This window comes from Cydia pomonella, chromosome 1 (assembly GCF_033807575.1).
Source record: "Cydia pomonella isolate Wapato2018A chromosome 1, ilCydPomo1, whole genome shotgun sequence".
Classification (NCBI taxonomy): domain Eukaryota; kingdom Metazoa; phylum Arthropoda; class Insecta; order Lepidoptera; family Tortricidae; genus Cydia; species Cydia pomonella.
In genome coordinates this window covers 20,507,633-20,529,319 of record NC_084703.1, presented here as the reverse complement: position 1 = coordinate 20,529,319, position 21,687 = coordinate 20,507,633, and the positions used below count along the sequence as shown (strand labels likewise).

Below are 21,687 nucleotides of genomic sequence, written 5' to 3'. Positions count from 1 at the left end.
TTGAGCGCCGTGTTCAAAATGCCTTGAAGAGCTACTGGTCCATGAAAGAACTGATGAAGGGCGACCTTCCAATGTCACTAAAGCGTAAACTGTTTGACATGTGTATTCTACCTGTCCTAACCTACGGTGCCCAAACATGGTCGCTCACCGAGAGTCAGAAGTCCAAATTGAAGGTTTGCCAGCGAGCAATGGAGCGCAGCATTCTAGGTGTTACAAGGACGGATCGCATCCGAAACATTACATTGCGCTCCAAAACACGCATAGCTGACGTAGGGGCGAAGACCGCCAGGTTGAAGTGGGACTGGGCGGGTCATGTCTGCCGCATGCATCCGGATAGGTGGGCTAGTATAGCCACCAAGTGGATGCCGCAAGTTAAGCGCGTACGAGGCAGGCCCAGACGGAGATGGCGGGACGACCTAGACACCTTCATCAGTAACTGGCCAGAAATAGCACAACAGCGGGAGCTGTGGAGATCACGGGGAGAGGCCTTCGCCCAGCAGTGGGACACTATATCGGGCTAATAAAAATAAAAATAAGAAAAAGGCTATTTAAACTTGAATACCTTTTTTTAAAGTTGTTGATTTAAATCAAGCATATTGTGACCTAAATAAACCTTTGTGAATGTTATAACTGTTATGTAGCCATTCTGTCTGTCAATCCGGAAGTCCTCAACATACTTAGTTATACTTTCCTGAGGTTTATAAAAGAAGCTTTAATTTGGGACTAGGTTGCTTTGTACAAGATTGCCTTTGAATATATTAATTTACTAACGGACTTCAAAAAGAAGGAGCTTCCCAATTTCTCAAGGATTTTTTATTTAAGTTGAAGCTCGGTGAAATGAAACTGGAGAAGTAGATCTTGATGACACGACTATTGTGAAGATCATTATTTTTATGTTAAATATGATATATCATACTATTAATTAAGTTGATTAATAAATATTATGGGATTCTTACACAAATTGACAGAAGTTTAAATAACTAAACAATATTGTTCTGGTTCTGTAAGGCAATCAGTGAGGGGCAGCAATGGAGGCAGGTGCGCGTGCGCTCGACGTCCTCCCGCTGCTACACGAGCGCGTGGCGGCGCTGTCCGGCGGGCGCGATCGTCGCGGGGGGCCTATCATATGGTTCCCGGCCAACCCGCGCCGCGACCGCATCGGGCCTGATGACTACCGCCGACTTTTGCATTACTTGATCAGCATACCTAGGTATGTTTTATTTTATTACTAGCTTAGTCCCGCGGCTACAGTATGCCGTTTGTGTTATTTCCCTTCCCTCATGGGTATATTAAAAAAAAGCTAAAAATTGATTTGCGAATATCTATGATATCATGTAGCTTCGATGTGACCGTAATCTTATGAACTTATGAATAATATGATACTAAATATGACGTTAAATACAGGATGTTATTCAACCCATAGCAAAAAAAACAGTATCACCCACACGTTCGATCATATGTTAAAAAAATTTATGGGACAGCCATTTTTTTTTCTCGATTTCCTCGTTGGAGATCATGTAAAATTGGTTCAGAATGAAAATCGTTGTAAGTGTATCACAAATCCTTTTAAAAAACCTGCACTCACGATACCGATACCACCAATACTTCAGGCAGACACAGATTTAGATTAAAGTTCAACTTTGAATTTAGTATTTAATTGGGTTTTAAATATTATATATTATATTTTTTAATACACTAGCAGCTGAAAGCTGATGAGTGTATATCAATGCACTCGTTTTTTTGTACTATTAATGTTCATTTTGATAATTTTAAATGTTTGTCAAGTCTGTTTTTAAAACTATTCACTGAAGGAGCATTTATCACTGCTTCTGGTAGTGAAACTGGTTATGTTGAGTCAGCAAAACCATATGCATCAGCTTTTTCATACTGTCAATAGACTTAATTGTTTTAATGCTCACAGATGAATCCATAGCCCCTATAAACGAAGTAGGTACTTTCAATAACAAGCTGATGTCTAATTGGTCATATCCTCAGCCACTGGCGTTGAACAATGGCCTGTTGCATTCTGAGACTGCTTTGCCCGTAATTTGATACTTCATTGTTAAAGGCTTTCCTGTAGAAAATGTTCATTGCATCATGTAGTACAGCTTTAATAACTGACTTCTCTTTATACAAGGACTTGTCGAAACATTACGAGACTTATTTGTAATATGTGGGACATAATTTCTATGTATTAGTTGGGAGATGTAACAAAATACCTGTCCCAATTTGGTCTATCTTTTGAATCATAAAATAATTGGTACTACACACACACATTGGTACACAAAGTAATTAGTAATTACTGTATCAGTCTTACTCTAATAGATTAGTGCCCCGTGTTTTTATTAAATTCCGTTAACTTCGGGGCATGAGTAAGTACGTTTAAGCGCCACTTGCATCATCCTACTAACCCGGGGCTAACCGGTTAACCTAGTGTCAAAATTGTACAGGTAACTATGGTAACTCCAGGTTTAACCGGTTAGCCCCGGGTTAGTGGGATGGTGCAAGTGGCGCTTAAACGTACTTACTCATGCCCCAAAGTTAACGGAATTTAATAGAAACACGGGGTACTAATCTATTAGAGTAAGACTGATACAATAATTACTAATTAATTTGTGAATAAATCCTTGTTTATAATGTACCAATTATTATAGGAATGGTGGAAGTGGCGCCAAGGACACTAAATGGCATAATTAATTAAAAAAAAAAACATTTTTTTTCTTTTATAAAAACTAATTAATTTTTCAATATAGCGTTGTTGTAACACGGACATTATTCCTGTCTGAGATAATACTTACGTTTAGTATCAAATATATTAACTCCTATTAAAGTTTACTAACTGAACAGTAATCAATATGAAAACAGGCCGTGTACAATAGCTGTACACGCTCGTAGGGGTATTATAAAGTAAAAAAATGATTATCTCTGAAATGGAGTTAATTAAAATACTGGTGTCTTTGAGAAAGTTACTTAATTTAAGCTCAGGAATGCCCCCTTAAAATTAACGAAAAAAAAATCACGGTGTATAAATATAAACAGTTGGGAACATACAAGTGATTCTTGTCATATAAAAACTATCATCATAACATAATTTAAATCACCTTGTTATGAAAAAATATATAACTAAAGAGGTTATTGTATGCCTATTTTATTTTTTAGTGATGCAGTGCGGTCACATGGCTTCACGATCCTTATTGATATGAGAGGTTCTGCGTGGGCTGCAATCAAACCCATTCTAAAAGTTCTCCAAGAGCACTTCTCATCATCCGTCCATCAAGCACTCGTAGTTAAACCTGATAATTTTTGGCAAAAACAACGTACTACCATAGGAGCTCACAAGTATAAATTTGAGGTAAAATTTCAGAATATGTTAATGTTTATAAATTTACCTGTCATTATTCAAGTGTATATATATATATATATATTTTTCTGTTTACAGGCAGCTGTTATTAGTTTAGAAGCACTTCCTAAAGTTGTAGATAGCTCACAATTAACACCTGATTTAGATGGTACGCTTCAATACGACCACGCGCAGTGGATAGATCTGAGATTAGTAAGTGTAAACTTGGTCATATATTACATGTTGTACGAGTATGTTATTAGATAGCTGCATATATCTGAATCAGCTATTCTACCCAGCTAAGCATATTAGCGGTATCTCAATTTATTTATTTATTTGGAGCCTGTCGTGTCCCACTGCAGGGCAAAGGCCTCCCCCCAGTCTCTCTGATCTCTGTTCAGTGCTGTGTCTACCCACTCCTTCAAGAAGGAGTCCAGTTCGTCCCGCCATCGCCGGTGAGGTCTGCCAGATCCCCAATTCGAGTTTTCGGTCTCCCACTCTGTAGTGACTTTGCCCCATAACTCATTTGGCATTCGACAGACATGACCAGCCCAATCCCATTTTAGCTTGGCCGCTTTCCGAGCTACATCGACGAATCTCAACTGAAAATTATATGCAAACATGCATGTACCACAAATTCTTTCAATTTTCAAAATTATTTGTTTTGAGATACAGGTATACGACTTCCTTATTATTAATTATTGTCTTAAATTGGCTTCCTTGGAAAGTAAGAAAGAAAATAAATAGTATATTTTATATTTATTTGTAACATGCTTAACTTTTCTAACTCTATTTTAAGGCATTAGAAGAGCTGATGTGGCAAGCTGGTGAGCTCCTGGACCGACTTGACGACTTGCAAGAGGATGTCGCTAGAGCAGACTTTGCGGATGACGTCACGGGTGCTCGCCGGGCCATAGATGCACATGCAGACATTAATAAACGGTTGGCCAAGGTTCCTGTGGACGAACTAGAAGCACAAGGTCAGTAATTCAGTAACACTTATGACATATTTTTACAGGATTGGTTTTCATATATGACTGTATAATGTACATGCCATGCTTGTTATGCCACACTAAAAATAAAATAAATAAAAAATGTTTATTTTACTTTTACAATAATCATCTTAAAGTTAGTGATTGGAACCTCCTTTTAAGCTTTAATATAGCTTCCTTATCTATAGAATGTTAACAACATTGTGCTACATTTATGAGTAGGTATGTTACGTAAACATCGCATTTATATTTGTGTATTTTAACAGTAAAGTAAGACTGACACATAATATTTGGTTACGATAGAGATATTCTATTACATATTACTTAGTTTTTAATACCGTCCTAGGTGAACAGTTATTAATCATTCTCATCCTAAAGCCACGAATCTAGTGTCGATACAAACACGTATGGATTTGACATAGAATAAATAAATAAAATAAAATAATCATAACGCGAGATCCAGGATTGGTTACATATTACATTTATTGAAATTTAATATTGTTGATTGGTTATAAGTTGGTTTTAAATAGTAGATCTTTTATTTGGTGTTTTGGAACCACTACAGAACAACTACAAACAAGGGTCTAACTACGTAATCAATTGTCTGTAACGGTCGATTGCCTCAAAAACGAGTTGATTAAGTGGGCGAATAAATCGTGGTTGTTTATATAACTTCGGTTTCAGTTCACGTGCCATCGTCAGTCATTGTGTTTCATAACTTCAGTAAGACATCGTATTTATCAGTGCAGTGTCGCGTGATGGCACCGAAAACATGTGTTTTGAATGCCTGTGGTTTTGCGAGGATGACGGTAGCAATGACGGTAAAACAATAATTTACTAGATTCTCCTTTGTAAAAGTGTGACCTAGACGTTTGTGGGTTTCAAGATGGTATGAAAAATATTAACAAAATCGAATGTCAAATTGTGCGATAGGTGGGCAAAATTAAATCATTCTTGTGATATTTTGAGTGAATTTCGGAGTACTTTGGGATAAAAACAAAAAAGTGCCAAGATAACAAGATGTGGCGTTATGTTAAATTAAACGTGACACGTGAAAGTTGAATCCATGTTTATCAAAATACTTGTAATTTTATATTTTACTATAAGTTGGTTAAATAACTGAACAGGCGAACGAGTTCTGCAACGCCTGGAGGCAGCCGACGCGGCGTGCTCTGAGGCAAGCGGCAGCGGCGGAGAAGCGGCCGCCTTCCACTGCGGTTCCCCCGGCGCCGTGCGCGCACAGCTCACCGCCGTGCGCTCCGCACATGCACACGCGCACAAGCTGTGGCAGCACAAGAAAATGCAGCTTGATCAGTGCTTCCAACTGAGATTATTTGAACAAGATTGCGAAAAAATGCTCGAATGGATCGTCAATCATAGAACCGCTTTTCTCGCTACGTATGTTGAAATCGGTCGGTCATGCGCGGCCGCGAAGAGACTTCAAGAAGAACATGCCAGGTATTTAAAATGGATGGCATCGCCTTTGATCGTACATAATATCGTATAAAAGTATGTTAGATAAATGGAGTCAATAAAAAAAGCGTGTGATTGATACTGATCGTGATTTGTTTAGATTCGCTGCGGCTTGCACGGGCGGCGGGCGGCCGAGCGTGGCGCGCGTCACGACGGCCGCGCGGCGGCTCGCGGACAAGCGCCATTACGCCGAGGCCCAGATCACGGGGCTGGCGCACCGCCTGGAGCGCGCCTACAAACAACTTTCAGCTGGTTACATTCAGATTCATTATAGTTCTGCGTATAAGTACTAGTTAGCTTAATAGTACATTACGATACAAGTGCGAAAAATAGGAAATTCGAAACGAGTGGCGATAAATTAAAACACGACCGAAGGGAGTGTTTTAAATCGACACGAGTTGCGAATTACCTATTCGCACATGTATCGTACAACGTTTTACAGTACATATGGCCCTTTAAATGTTCGACACAGTAACATAATATGCTACTTCTCGCACTAGTGCTATAAAGTAGCCCCATATGTACTGTAAATAATGTTTCAATTTCAATAATTAAGTCTCAAAAAATATGTAAATCTCTCTTATAGGGCTACAACATTAAACATTTCGCACACAGCTCTTATCTCATGCAGAATTGCTCATGATCTAAAAAAATAGCCGAATACAAAATATACAAAAAGTTGAAATTACTTGCTCCTTGATATTATTCCAGCGGCACCTCTGCTACAAGGCTTTTACAAATAGCTAAGAATAATTTAGATTATGTAATAATTTTAGGTCACGCTTCTTTATACAGTCACCCAAGCTGGTATTGACAGTGGTACTTGTATAGGTCTGGAAGAGCGATCAGCAGTGCTGTCACTGTCGGTGGTGTTCCACCACAAGGCGGAGGCCTACGCGTCGGCGGTTGGCGGGTGGGGCGCGCAGTGCGCGGTGGCGTTGCAGCTGGCCACGGGGCAGGCAGGCGGCGCGCCCTGCGCCGACCCGCGCGCGCTGGAGCAGCACGCCCAGCGGCATAGGCAGCTGTATGAGCACATGTGCCAGGCTTATACTGAGGTAATCAAGCATTCCTTATTAGAGCTGCCGCCGCCGCTATAATTTAGGTTAGAGGGGATGTAAAGCCGGGAAATTAGAGCGGAACAAAAGATTGGGCGCGCCTCGAGAAACTTGTAACTGAAGATTCCGCAAAGAGTCCGCAGCAAGCTCGGCCGAATTCTATCTTCCCGTACAAACGGAGTTTCCTTTTCATTATCAAACTATGTGTTGGATTGTAATGAAACTTTGCACATACAATGACATGAGCTATATCTATGCCTGTAATTACTGTAATACAAAGAGTAAAGTAAGTATATAGGAGTTTCTTATAGCCCTAGCTTATAAAATAAACGAAATAGAACAAAAACAAGTTTCGTATGAAAACTTAATATTGCTGTTTTTTTTAACTATGCTATCTGAAGCTACATGTAGTAATTACAAGCATAACTTATCCTATTGTTAGTACAAAGTTTCAGAGCGATCTAGCTATGGTATGCAGGGCAAAAATATACAATTGGAAGTAAATGAAATTAGATATGTTTTCGTGATTTTTTCTATCGAACCAACTTTAACCTTTTAAAGTTTTTCTTAGAGTCTGCCCTCGCAAACATAGTCTAATTTTCCAGTGAATATATTCATGGCATTTGCCTTTGATTAAAACTTGTAAAAACTCAATATAAAAACTACAATTTTGCGTTAGCCCCCTCTTAAGTATAAGGAAGTGGTGCATTCCTGCTTCGAAACCATTTAATTTAGCGATGCCAGCAAAAATCAGCTAATTTTCATTCAAATTAATGATAGTAACAAATTACAAATTCATATGATGTTTATTTTTTTCAGGTCCATTCAACAAGCAAGAAACTACTTTACCAGTTGGATCACTTAGTTCAAGTGTGCCATCAAACTGACCCCGCTGATATGGTAAACATGGACTTTTAAAACTTATACTATAGATAAAAATATACATATTGTAGCCTTTTTTTATTAAGTTGTGTTTAACACAGAGTGACGGTACTGTCAGCACTGCGGGAAGTAGTAGCGGCGACCCGGCCGCCGACTACAGTTCCGGTGCTAACCACGTCCTAGCAGTCATACACCAAATCCTGGGCCACCACAGAGCCCTCGAAGCCAGATACCACCAGGCCAGGCTCAAACTGCACCAGAGATTAGCCCTCTTGCTATACAAGGAAGACTGCCGACAAGTATTAGATTGGTTAGCGAACCATGGCGAAGTATTTTTACAGAAGAACACGGGTATAGGAAGAAATCTCCACAAAGCTAGAGTATATCAAAAATCTCATGAACATTTCGAAAATGTTGCACAAGTAAGTAATCATTGGTTTAAATTTTATTAGTAACGCAATCTGAGTAGAGTACCATTATCAAATATCAATCTGTGCACTGACGAACTTTATTAATCTTTAAGCGGTCACTTATAATTGAAGTTCAAAAGTTATTTAAACATTAGATACTGTGCTTTAAGGAGACCGACTAAAGCTGCATTAACATGGAATCTGTATGTACAGAACACGTACACGAACGCGGACAAACTTCTGGCAGCCGCCGAGGAGCTGGCGCGGTCGGGCGAGTGCGACCCTGAGGAGGTGTTGGGCGTGGCACGCGAGCTGGAGGCGCACGTGGCCGCGTTCGCTGCGCGCGTCGACCGCCGCCGCCGCCGGCTCGACCTCGCCGTGCTGCTCTACACTCATGAGAAGGAGGTACGTACACGCTCGCTCTCAGACATTAACGACAGGGAGGGTCTGATATACATATGTGGCTTTCCCTCAGTTAAGGGTCCTTAACACATTCACCGTTGGTCCACCGTCATAAAAAATCACGCCCCTTGGCAGTGAATGTGTTATGTATATATATTCATCTTCGCAATAGTTGTAAAAATATCCTTAGTTGTTTAAAAGTCGTCCAATATTAACAGAACATTAAAACATTAGATGTAATTCTCTAAGTCATCTACTAACAACGACAGTTATTAGCCTTTGAATCCTTTGATGGATCTTATATCTTTGCGATAAGTTTTACGATATATTATGAATGACGGTACAATCAGTAGCATAAGTTGGTAAGCGGGCTAAGTGCTCAAAATGAAAATGTAACCGGAGAGCCAAATAAAAAATGCAGAATTATTGCTTAAAAAACCGGCACTGAGAGCCCGGCGATAGTCCCGGAAAAAGGGGGTACCATGGTCTAAAATGCTCAAGGCATTGAACTGACTTAATCCGGCATAAGTGTTTTATATTTTTACATCACACTTGCTCGAAAAAATCATGCAAGGACAAATTCATATATTGTTCCCGAGGGAGTTATGGAGCGTGAAAATAAGATATAACTCCCTAGGGAGTTATATTTAAAAAAAACTGTCACTAATTCATACGAACCATGTAGGTTTACTTTTAAAATATTGAAGTTTTTAATTTAATATTTTTGTTTATGTGTAAAAAGATTTAATTTCATTAATATAATAGCCGTTTAAAATATTTTTTGACAATTTTCAATCGTGACTGAATGCCAGATAGGTCTGTATTATGGAGTGTGGAATTAAGAGGAGTGACATCTATTATGGTAGAACTTTTGAAAATGTGTCCAGCTGTCAGCTATAAATAATAGTTCCAAATCTCTCCAGAGTAGCTAAGAATCTAGGCGCTACGAGTATTGACGGAGTGAAGTGCGCTGTCTATGATTTGATTTTTCGTTCAAGTATTCTAGGTATTGTAGCGCCACTTATTTAAGGTTTTTTGATGACACTTTTTGGTACATGGAGATTTGTTTCCTTACTTCCACCTTCCGTAGTCTGTATCTTCGATGCCTAGCATGTCACATAATGACAATATGGCCGGCGAATGTTTGAAATGTCACCGATTTAAGAATTATTTCACTTAAAATTTTGTTTTATCTTCGCAAGTGTGATGAAAAACATTGTGTGTAACTCCGGAGGTAAGAATATTGCAAACTCGGGACTTTAATTCCCTCGTGTCCAATACTTCTCGTTGCACAATGCACTCGTAATAATGTGAAACGCTTATCTGTTAATGCAGCTCGTCCAATGGCTGGAGACGGTCCGAAGCGGTGGCGGCATGTGCGCGGCGGACGACAGCCCTGAGGCAGCGCGGCGCGCACTTGAACAGTGCGCGCAGCACCGCGGCGCCAGCCTCGAGGCTTGCGCCGCCACCATCGCGCAGGGCGAGGCGTTACTGCAGGATCTCAGGTAACATTTGTTCATACAGCTTGTACAATGGTTGGAGACTGTGGAGACTGTCCGCAGCGGCTGCGGCATGTGCGCAGCGGACGATAGACCGGAGCCAGCGCGGTGCAGCTCGAGCAGTGCGTGCAGCACCGCGTCGCCTACATCACACAGAGCGAGACGTTACTACTGCGTGTCAGGTCAATCAATCAATCTCTGGAGTTCCAGGGGTGTAATTTTTCCAGTGAAAAGGATTTGAGGTTTTCGGGTATGATTGACATTTCGGATGCTGTATCCAGGAGGCCACACTCAGAAATGTAGTTAACATTAGGAAAGATGGCGGCGATTTCTCCGATAACCTACTTTTGCGTAAAGTTGATGGTTAAAATCGGTAGTCAACTTTACGCAAAAGTAAGGAGTGATTGAGTAAAAAAATGGGAGTGAATTATCTAGTCTAGTACATTTTTTATTTTTTACTAATTATGGAGCAGTTTATTATTTTCGGTAATCTGTAGATAAAATACTATATAATAACAATAAAATCATATTGAGAAATATCAGATTGTTTGAGGTTTCTTATTTTTATTGCAATGTATATCGTAACTTTCGTTAACAAATTTCTGTAAAAATCGCAAATACACAAAAATGGAAATTCCATGTAACTACTTCAAAGTGAAGTCAAATCAAAAAAGTGCAATATCGAACATAAGATAATTTAATAAAGTATTTAGTAGCTAATCAAATTTAAAGAAGACACTATGTTTATGTGAAACACCTCATAAATTCTCTCAGAAGACGCTGTTCCAAAAGTCTAAGTAGCAGACATGTAATATAAAAGGCGAACACTTCAATTCGCTCTTTTATTTTAAATACGAAATTTAATTGTATAGAATAGTATGTACGGATTACTACAAAAATGCGCTACTTAAAAATTATTACTAAATAAAATGAAAAATCCACATAATGTGCGGCTACTTTTTTTCTTAACCACTCCTTAGGTTATGGGGTCACATTAATAGAAATCGCTGCCATCTTAACCACTGACATAAATGTTCTATGTACTATAGACACGCTACCGGGAACAAATTCAATCAATTTTTCGTGTTATGGCTCAATCACAGGTGTCTTCATACCTACTAGGAGGACTCAACACTTGTAAAAATTGTATACGTGTTTTTTTCACGAAATAAATTTTATTTATTATTTATTTAATCAAGGTGTTGATGATTCTGCCAATGTCGAGGTTGGATAAGACACGGCTAGTATATGAATCATATCATATTACGGTCATAGACAGTGTTCGGTGGAGTATCCGATAAATCTGCAAAGAAATACAAATTACTACTAACTAATAGACTACATAACTATTAAACAATATGAATACTACACTATGTACAGAACAAACTACAGTTAAGTATTAAATCTAGGAACTTATTGTACAATAATATGATACATACTACAATTTAAGCTAGGAATTCATTCAAAATACCACAAAACGGAGTAAAAACTAAATTTAGAAAAAGTTAATATTTAGTGGACGGCTAATCTCACGAGAAAGAAAATCATATATAGGATAACGTATTTTAGGACACTCCAATAAAATATGATTTGTAGTAACCTCGTCCAGTCCACACTCACAGATAGAGCTGTCACTTATCCTCATTTTGGCCAAACGCACAGGGGAAGAAACGAATCCAAGGCGAAGCCTAATAATACATGACGTGATTAATTGTGTCCGCCATTTTCGGCGTTTGACGTCTGTCACTAAGCTTAAAAATAATAGCTATACCCTGATTCATAATTAAATTCCATCAAATCTACCACTGTGTTGCCAGTAAAATGTAACGTTCCAAAAATAGTAAATATATTTATGGCGAACGAATGCACGTAAGTAAATAATTTACTACTAATTTGAAATACAGTATTTAAATGCTTAGTTTAAATAATCAGACTTATTAAAAAAACAGTGCCATTAATTAATATTGAATCAAAACTATTTTGAGGTAGAAATGTTCGTTTTGAAATGGTAATACTACAAGTCTAAACAACATTTGGTATTCCGTTTTAATACAATAACATTATCGTCTTAAGATGTGTGTATTATTACTATACCTTAAAACGTAAATTCGAAAACGACAACTACAGGATAGTGTAATATGACCTTATGGTTACCATGATAGATTTATGGCGGCCATGACACTCACTTGTCAAGTCAAGTTGTCACTTCATTCGGCATCTGACGTCTGTTACTTATAGTATTTTTCAAACAGAAAGGGTATTCAGAAAAGAACAGAATTCATCTCAATACAATTTTGCGAGATTTGGCATTTTAAGATTATAAATTGTTTGGAGATGACACCTGTCACCGTACCCAGCATGTTTTAAAAATATTCTAGTCCCCAACTAAGCAAGGATTGTACCGTTTAAATTATAATGGCTTAAAGACGATACATTTGAATGTAATTTTGTAGGTATAGTGAATAAATATTTACCTATATTATATAACAAACATCTGAGTCGAAGTATAGGTGACACATTTAACAAAAACCCTTCATTTATAGAGTTGGCAGCGTTTCATTCAAGGTATAAAAAATTGAGCGATGGAAACCGGCAAAACGTCCCACTTAGTCGCTTGCCATACGGACGAGATTTTCTTGTATATTTATTCGAATAACTTGTCAAGGCGTCTTTATCGTCATACAAAAACGGTTTTATTATGTTCGTCACCTTCAGTAAGTTTATAATATTTTTATTCTTCCAAAAAGGTTGGTGACATCTGGTCCGTCATACTGACGTTGACAGATGTCATTGTGACAGTAACATTTCTCGGTAGATTTGATGGAATTTATTTATGAATTAGGCTATAGGGAGAGTGCATGAACTGTAGGAGGCAGCACAGGAGCTGTCAGATTTTTGGCGCGAAGCGTAAATGTGATGTTTATTGTTCCGATGTAGCCCACAAGATGGCAGAACCTACTATGCACAAGAAAGCACGTGACATGTAAATGTACATGTTTATGGTTCCGATTCAGGCCACAAGATGGCAGACCCTCCAACGCGCACGGTCCCTATAGTCAGAGGCGAAAATGATATGACAACTGTTCATTTTCTGCCTAAATACCGTACTGTCTTTTCAATTTAAATACAATTTTAATTATTTCCATTACAGTGTAATGTTTTTTTTTTTCTTTTGTGACACTGCCGATATTAAAATTTATAAAAATAGTCTTAAAACCTTTTGTGTTTGACTCTCGTACTCATGGAAGATATAAGTAAATGAAAGAGAATATAATAAATAATAATAATTCAGCCTATATTCGTCCCACTGCTGGGCACAGGCCTCCTCTCATGTGCAAGAGGGCTCGGGCTATAGTCCCCACGCTAGCCCAATGCGGATTGGGGACTTCACATACACCTTTGAATTTCTTCGCAGATGTGTGCAGGTTTCCTCACGATGTTTTCCTTCACCGAAAAGCTAGTGGTAAATATCAAATGACATTTCGTACATAAGTTTCGAAAAACTCATTGGTACGAGCCAGGATTTGAACCCACGACCTCCGGATTGAAAGTCGGACGTTATATCCACTCGGCCACCACCGCTTGAAATGAAATAGAAACGCACACAAATTTATATCTGAAAAATTCTGCCGTTTACGGCGTGTAGGACGAGGTAACGGACACAAATATTTTTGCATGCGTCGCTACACACGCACACAACTAAATTATCAAACACTAGCATATAATATATATATATTCTATACTACGTCGGTGGCAAACAAGCGTACGGCCCGCCTGATGGTAAGCAGTCTCCGTAGCCTATGTACGCCTGCAACTCCCGAAGAGTTACATGCGCGTTGCTGACCCTAACCCCCCCCCCCTCGTTGAGCTCTGGCAACCTTACTCACCGGCAGGAACACACTATGAGGAGTAGTATATTCATACAAGTACAAGAACAAACAGGGACAACCCTGTCCGTGAACGAGATGACGTCAGTTTTAAGTAAACCTAAATTGTGCATGGGACGCGTCGATAATATTGTCGATGTTTTATTAACAATAAATTTTAATTTTCTGCGTTTGTCAATTATAATAATAATTAAATATCAAGTCTTTGTACCAGCATTTTACTAACTTTTAACCCTTTACCAGGCTAAGGGATATATATTTCCCATATGCGGCTCTTCAAGCACGTGTTCTATTTTCGATGACTAAGACTAAGAGACTTCGATTGTCATTTTTGAACTGTCAGCCTGGTAAAGGGTTAATGGTATTGTATGTATGTTAGTTTACCTATTTTTTTTAGGGCAAATCTTGCAAGCTGATATAGAATGATTTTCTATTATCAATTTATTAGTTATTTTTTTACTTGTTTAGTTATATAGCAATACAATATACCATTGAGCATGCATATCTGATGACAAAGATAGAAGGCGGCCATAGGATGTCATATAAGAGATATTGAGTGGGGTATAATTAGTCTATAGCTAGGTATATAACATGAAATGCCATGGTACGTGCTTATTAAATGGGATTTATTTTTTACGTCATTACGGGTAGGTTATTGGGTAAGTGTGGGATATCCATACTGTACACCTAATCGCCCTAAACTCATTGGGATGGCTATAATAGCACCCAGCTTTTAGAGCCTAAAAATGATTTCCACACAACACATTGTTATCGTTAATTATCGCCTAATGGCGAAATACATTGTATTTATTCTACACTTTTAAGGCCCATTATACATCTTTTTTGCACATCTCTTACAATAAATTTGATTTTTGTGTATATTATATTATATTATTATATTCTTGCACATTGAAAGCAATAATATTTCAATTCTGGAATAGATGTTAAAAGAAGCCAGCAGACACACCCACACTTTGTTCTGTCCAAGTCGGTGCAATGTTCGACTCTTGATTTGGAGTGAAGGACGCAGGACAAGCATTGTAAAATGCCGACCGATGGAACTATTCTCAGTACTCTATCAATTTTATGCACCCTTTTTATTCTACACGTGATTCACATGATTGTATGCTAGAACTAAACAGGGAACTTTCGATGTTGTAATGAACTTCAGACTTCATTTCTCATTTTTCTATAATATAGAACCGGTGCGGAAAAAGAGATTCCAGTCCGTTGAAATTGTATACTTTTAATGAACCGCAGAGTTAGTGTCTGCAGCCAACGTCACCCACCCGCGCGCTTTCGTGCACCTTTTGTTTCGCAACGGCAGTGGGAAAATAACTGTTTCCCGATCTCATTCTGTTTTCGCCGTAACGGACGGACCCCACTTCGCAATTATTCGGAACCTATTTAAGATGTCCATACAGACTTATCGTGAATTACCCATGGTAAAAAGCTTAGTAATTCGTTGGTAATAAACATGCATTCCGTGTCATAATTTGTAATTTAGATGAGCTTGTTTTCAATGCGTTTTGTGTGCATGATTAGGCGCTGTTAGATACATTCCTCGGTTATAAAACTTCATTTCCATGTTTGCAAAGTAATGCAGCAGTTTCGAGTGAGATACAACAGAGTTAGTGCCGTCGGACTATTGCCGCGTGTCCTACTTTCTCGGAGATACTGTGGACGGGGTAGTGCATGGACATTGCGATTTTCCACAGAAAACTATCACAATAGATCACTTCTCCGCTACGTTGCGCGTATTGTGCTAACAATCTCGCGTAGGAAAGCGGGGACTGCTGATAAGATGTCTTACATTCGAGCGCCCTATTTAGTTATGTTGTCAGCTTTTATACTACATACCTACAACTTGTAATACTTTTCCAAAAGGAGTCGGTTGCCGGTAACGAAATTCTATTCTATGTTCGTTTCGTGTATCTGAAAAGGGTGTTGCAGATCGGGTGGCTGGCATACAACTTTTAATTTTCTAAGAGAATATAATGTTGTGGGAGGTAAAGTAGCGCCCGTCGCTTTGACTAAGCCTTGAACCCGTTCAACGAATACTCGCGTCGCGTATCTGTTTAGTAGGATTTTAGCGTTGTCGGAGCCAGATTTATACAGCATTTATTTTTCTTATATTATATTTGTTAATATTATAATATTTTTTATAAAATTTAAATTTCTATTCGTTTCACTTTATATCTATTATGATGTCCCTTAGCACGTAACATATTTGTTACAGTTCGAGTCCTCCCGAACATAAATCAAGAAAAGAATGAAAAATCGATCACGTTGCCGTTTCCAATGAATGATAGGAAATGTAGTAGTGACTTTTTGAAATTAAATAAAACGTCCTGGTCCTTGGGGTCATCCATTAATTACATCACACGTCTAGGGGAGAGAGGGGGTCAAGAAAAAGTGACATTTCGTGACAAGGAGGAGGGGGGAGTCGCAAATTTTGTGACGGCACTTTAACATCATCAGTAACCGATTAAACAAAATATTCGTTATAAAGCTAAATAACGAGTTTTTGGTACAAAAATCGTTTATATATGTTTAATTTTCTTTCCTAATCGGCTTTGTGTTATACAATTATGAATATATATTTCATCAAAAATATTTTCATGAAATAATAATATTACCTAATTCAAAAAATGTGACGTCATGGTAAATGTGACCTAGTGTGACAAGGAAGGGGGAGGGGTAAAAAAACCTAGAAATTCGTGTGACGTAATTAATGGATGACCCCTTGTGACTCATATGCATCTTTCCTTGAGTATTGCAGTTTCGTCTAAAGTGTCGATTAGTGTAAAAGCGATTCCTTATAAGGTCGGAGAACTCGTCAGGTTTCCGCCTCGTACTCGCTGTCGCAGTCTCTTGCTCAATGTAAGAAAAACTTGCCCTCGCGCTGGTCGGGCCGCGAGCCGGGCGGCCAAGCAAAATTAGCGATATATAAGGGTATATTTGCATTTTTTTATCCGTGTGTAAATCTAGCTGGGTCCTATTAGGAACGTGCATGTTAGATATATCATATATTTTTGGAATAACAAAAAAAAAAAAAATACAAATATTAATATTAAAAACACGAAAACCTTGATAAACTATTTCAAAACTAAAATTGGCAGTTAGTAAGTCATTCAGATACAAAATTGTTTTATATTCGTGCAACTATGTACTTACACTATAACCTTTTACTCCACCTCCACCACGGGGCTTCTAAATTATCCTAAATGATATATTTAACGAAGCAGGCTTTGTTTTAGTGATTATTTTTTTACGCCTAGTTCTTATAAATCGATCTTCGATCTATAAACGTCCTGTCGTTCTGTAATTAACCCCTTTGAACTTGTTCTCCGTAACAGGAAAAGAAGACGACAAGTGAGCTCCATCTGAGGGAGCATAGTCTTGTTTGTGTATGGTCATAATGTTTGGCTTGCACATACTGGGTACATATATACCCAGTATAACAATAGTGTGTTTGAATACAGTATTCGTAAATTCTATCCCTACTAATATTATAGATGCGAAAGTAACTGTCTGTCTGTTACCTATTCATGATTAAACCGCTAAACCGATTTAGATGTAATTTCTTTTAAGACCCGAGAAAGGACATAACTAGGATCAACCAATCAATCATCATCATCATCCTAAGCAGACGAAGTCGCGGGCAGAAGCTAGTATTTTGAATCATAAACCGTTATCTACCCGACTGACAAAGACTTGGGCGTAATGTTGTTGGGCGCATGTTGTTTGCTTAGGTTTATTAATTTGTAATCAGGTATAGATATGGTATCAAGATTCATATTAGTATTTAATGAATCATTTTAACTGGAATTGACTATTTATTCCTAGCCCTTCTTATTTTTCCTCGCGTTGTCCGGCATTTTTGCCTCGGCTCATGGGAGCCTGGGGTCCGCTTGGCAACTTAGAATTGGCGTAGGCTTTATTATTATGAAAGCGTCTGCCATCTGACCTTCCAACCCAGAGGGTAAACTAGGCCTTATTGGGGTTAATCCTAACCTGCAACTATACTGCCATGAAAATTATTATTTCGACATTTTCGACAAAGCAAGGATTTTAAAAACCTTAAACCATTAGAACTTCTATTTAATGCATATGCCCGATCAAATGTAGAGTATGCTAGCACAGTCTGGTGTCCTCATTTTAATGTACACGTTGAGACAATTGAACATATTCAGAATAAATTTACTAAAAGATTGAAATACAAATTTTGGAATTTTGACAGCACAAATATATTAGAACCTCTCTATAAGCGTCGTGAAATCAGTGATTAAATATTTTTATACAAAATTTTTGATGGCTTGACTGATTCTCCTAATCTCCTCTCAAAAATATCATATAGATGTCTGAATCGGCGTATTCGTTCTGTAAGCTTGTTTGCTACTCCATTGTGTCGTACAGCGTAAGCAAGAAATAGGTTACTAGTCAGAGCTTGTAAAAATTATAATGAAAAATACATAGATCATGATATAAACCACGTCTCTAACAGTTTGTTTCTGCGATAAAAAAATCATAATAATAAAGTAAACATTTTTTAAGTAAAATTGTTTAAAATGTTAATGGTAAATGTATTTACTAAATACACGTGTCTTTTAATATAATTATCTCTGTAATATATAGCATAAAATATATTGGTGTTGTCGTAACCTAATAAATTAATTCTTGTCTGAGCAATCATAAATAATATTAGTCATAAGTGGAAACTGTTTTGACTTTGAATTATCTAAATTAATTATTTTATCTTACTATTTTGCCTGTTTGTTTCCCAAGTTTAAATAAAATAAAATAAAATGCTACAATTTGTCTATCTCTGCTGCAGGTGTTTTAATTCTTCCAATGCCTTGTTTCCATTAATAAAACATTGTACAAGTAAGTATTGCCTACTGTTTATTTTTATCTACTGTTAATATCACTTTACAGAAACAGTTAAACGCTCCCAAAGTATTATTTTATTTTACATTTTTATGAGATAGTACATATATACATATTTTTTCTTCCACGCGTCGTAAGATAGTATTTCGGTTGAGCAGGTACGAGCGTCGCGTGCTTGCCTCCCGAGTCATTCCCAGTCTGCGCGCGGCAAACACCGCGTACACACGCGCATTCCTCGAACGCGAACCGGTCTAAGTGGCCAACTTATCATTCGTGATTTTCGCGCCAAACTTTATTCGATCAAGTTAAGATTTACAATATTATACCTAGGATTTTTTCGTGGGGTTTCACATTATAGTAAAAGTGCATTGCTGTCTTGCTTTATATTTCAACGATATAATGATGAATAAAAACAAAATATCACGGTATATTTTTTATTAGCAGGATATGATATAACTTGTGTACTTTTACTCGTAGAATAAGGTGGATTTATATTTTTTACGGTCCTATGTTCCGTTACATCGATATCATAAAAGTTTTACGTCTTCGGCAACTATATTTATGCACGATCGTTTTGAAATGTTGTGGATATTAGACAAATGCTATTAATTAAATGAACATTATTTATATCGCACTTGTACTTATAATAGGTACTTATTTTAAAATCAATTAATCAAGATATGGCATAAAGTACCTACATGGACTAGGCTGTTCAAGGAAAATATAAATTTTTTCGCTTTATTTTATTGATAAATACTCGAATAATGTATAAATCTTTGCTCTTGTGACTTTTAAGGTAATAACCCCATATTAAGACTATTAAGAGTTTGTTAAAATGAATTTTAAATATTTTGATATTATTGATGCTTGTCAGCATTAGCGGTGTTATATCGAAACTTAGGGCAGGTGTTGCTAAAAGATTATTTAGGTTTTGTTTTTATATTCATCCTGTACGCACGACGTCCACTTGCAACGTGGCGTCAATACTTTCCTGGTATGTTTCTATACTGTTCCTAGAAAGAATATCCTCCTGTACTATATTTTTTCTGCTTCTTTAAATTAAAAATAAATATATACATTCAGTACAAGATATTGTATTTTCATGTGGCTTTATGAATCTAAAGCAGAGACGTTGTTTTTGCGTGGAGAACTGATCAGTTTTAAAGAAAGGAAGTAAATTTAATTTAAATTAATTGCGTAGTCATAGTTGCCTTTCAGCAATTATATAGAAAAAATACGGTAAAAGAAGAAACTAGAAAATCAATAAATAATAAATGTTCATAGCTCGAGTTGAGTAGATTTTAGATCAGAAAATTAAGAACACTATTCTATGCATCATAAAAATATATAAATCAAATTAATCTCTTTCGGAAACATGATGCCGCAGACGGAATTGTGAGCCGGCTTTACAGCTTTGGTTTGCATATCTAAATAAATATTAGATGGATAACTCGTGAATTGAGTTCGGGAAGCTGCCAACAATGGCTGATGGGTCCGGCGAACGATTTAAATTGTCTCACAATCACCGCATCCGTCGAGCCCTGGCGACGGAGGACGCGACCAGAGCCCGGGTTCCGTTCTCGCCCCCACTCGGGTTGTTACAATCATAAGTATCCTCTTGACCAACTCGATTGATATGTACTTGAGACAGTTTCTTCCCTTGTTCGTTATATTCAACAAACATATGGCATGGACTGAAAAGGGAAGGGAGAATAGCATTCTTTTTCGAAAAAAAGATTTTTCTACTTAAGGTTGGTTTGTCCGTTATGATTTTTTTATTTATAATTTATATTATTGTGACATTTTTATGGAGACATGCATTAATTAACCTTTTCTTCTATTAAGATTGATGAATTAGCAAACCAAGTTTCGTGGACATTATACAAATAAGTATTTACCCTTAGTCCCAAGTTAACCTGAAGTTGACGAATACACATTGATTGCCGTAGAAGTCACAAAACGCCCAGGTGGACGATACTACCCTAGTCAAAAAATACATATTATTGGAATTCATCTTAAACTACCGCGTAAGGGTACACTTAAATGCAGAGCATGCTTTATTTAATAGATAATTACCAATGCGGAACTATTGTCTTGTTTGTAATTATCGTATTTACCGGTTCTTAGCGTGGAGAAAGCAAGCTTGATAATGTCTATTGTCAGTGCTGGTGAAATCGGGGATGCAATATTTTCATTTTATCGCTATATACACCGTGTTTTTCTTAATTTCCGTTAATTTCGAATTTCCTGAGCTTAAATTAAGTAACTTTCTCAAAGACACCGGTATTCTTATTAACTCCATTTCGGAGATAATCAATAACAATTTTTTATCTTATAAGGCCCTTACGAGCGTGTACACTTGCATCAGGGCTTGTTTACGTATTCATTAGTGTTTAATATGAATATATAGATTTACTGCTAAACGTTAGTACTATCTCGGACGATCGATGTTCGAAATGACATTGATGTGTTACAGTTTTTAATTGTTTGGTTGATTTAAATGAAATGCCCGTATTACAACAACTATATGTATCATTCCATTAATGAAAAAGAAATTTTTTTTTTTTTTTTAATTTGGTATGCCTTTTATTTTCCTTAACCGTACTTACTTACCCATACCCCGGAGTTAACGTTATTCAATAAAAACACGGTATATAAACGTGTGATGTATTTTAACGACCCATTTAATTATTATATTTGTATGCCTGTTTTGTATGTGGTGCGCCTGCAATTGCGAAGGTCAATATATAAGTATACGAAAAATAGTAAAAAATATGCCATAATAAAATAAAATTTCTGTCAGTTTACTCTTCCTAATTCTGAATATCAGTATTGTACGTATTATTCACATTCAGCT

The 21,687-nt window shown here is 37.3% G+C and overlaps 1 protein-coding gene across 5 annotated transcripts in view; it reads left to right on the top strand.

Annotated features, from left to right (window-relative positions):
- LOC133526768 (kalirin) overlaps positions 1-21,687 on the top strand; it is a 228,163-nt gene that overhangs the window by 15,485 nt on the left and 190,991 nt on the right. For all 5 annotated transcript variants that reach the window (XR_009800775.1, XM_061863506.1, XM_061863515.1 and 2 more), the window contains exons 2-12: positions 1,009-1,210; positions 3,160-3,352; positions 3,440-3,553; positions 4,140-4,320; positions 5,460-5,790; positions 5,906-6,057; positions 6,637-6,860; positions 7,680-7,760; positions 7,844-8,164; positions 8,366-8,557; positions 9,890-10,059. Coding sequence is in view for 4 of the 5 variants with exons in the window: in XM_061863506.1 (XP_061719490.1) it covers positions 1,029-1,210; positions 3,160-3,352; positions 3,440-3,553; positions 4,140-4,320; positions 5,460-5,790; positions 5,906-6,057; positions 6,637-6,860; positions 7,680-7,760; positions 7,844-8,164; positions 8,366-8,557; positions 9,890-10,059 (2,141 nt within the window). In the remaining variant the exon portion in view is untranslated. The remainder of the gene's footprint in view (positions 1-1,008; positions 1,211-3,159; positions 3,353-3,439; positions 3,554-4,139; positions 4,321-5,459; positions 5,791-5,905; positions 6,058-6,636; positions 6,861-7,679; positions 7,761-7,843; positions 8,165-8,365; positions 8,558-9,889; positions 10,060-21,687) is intronic.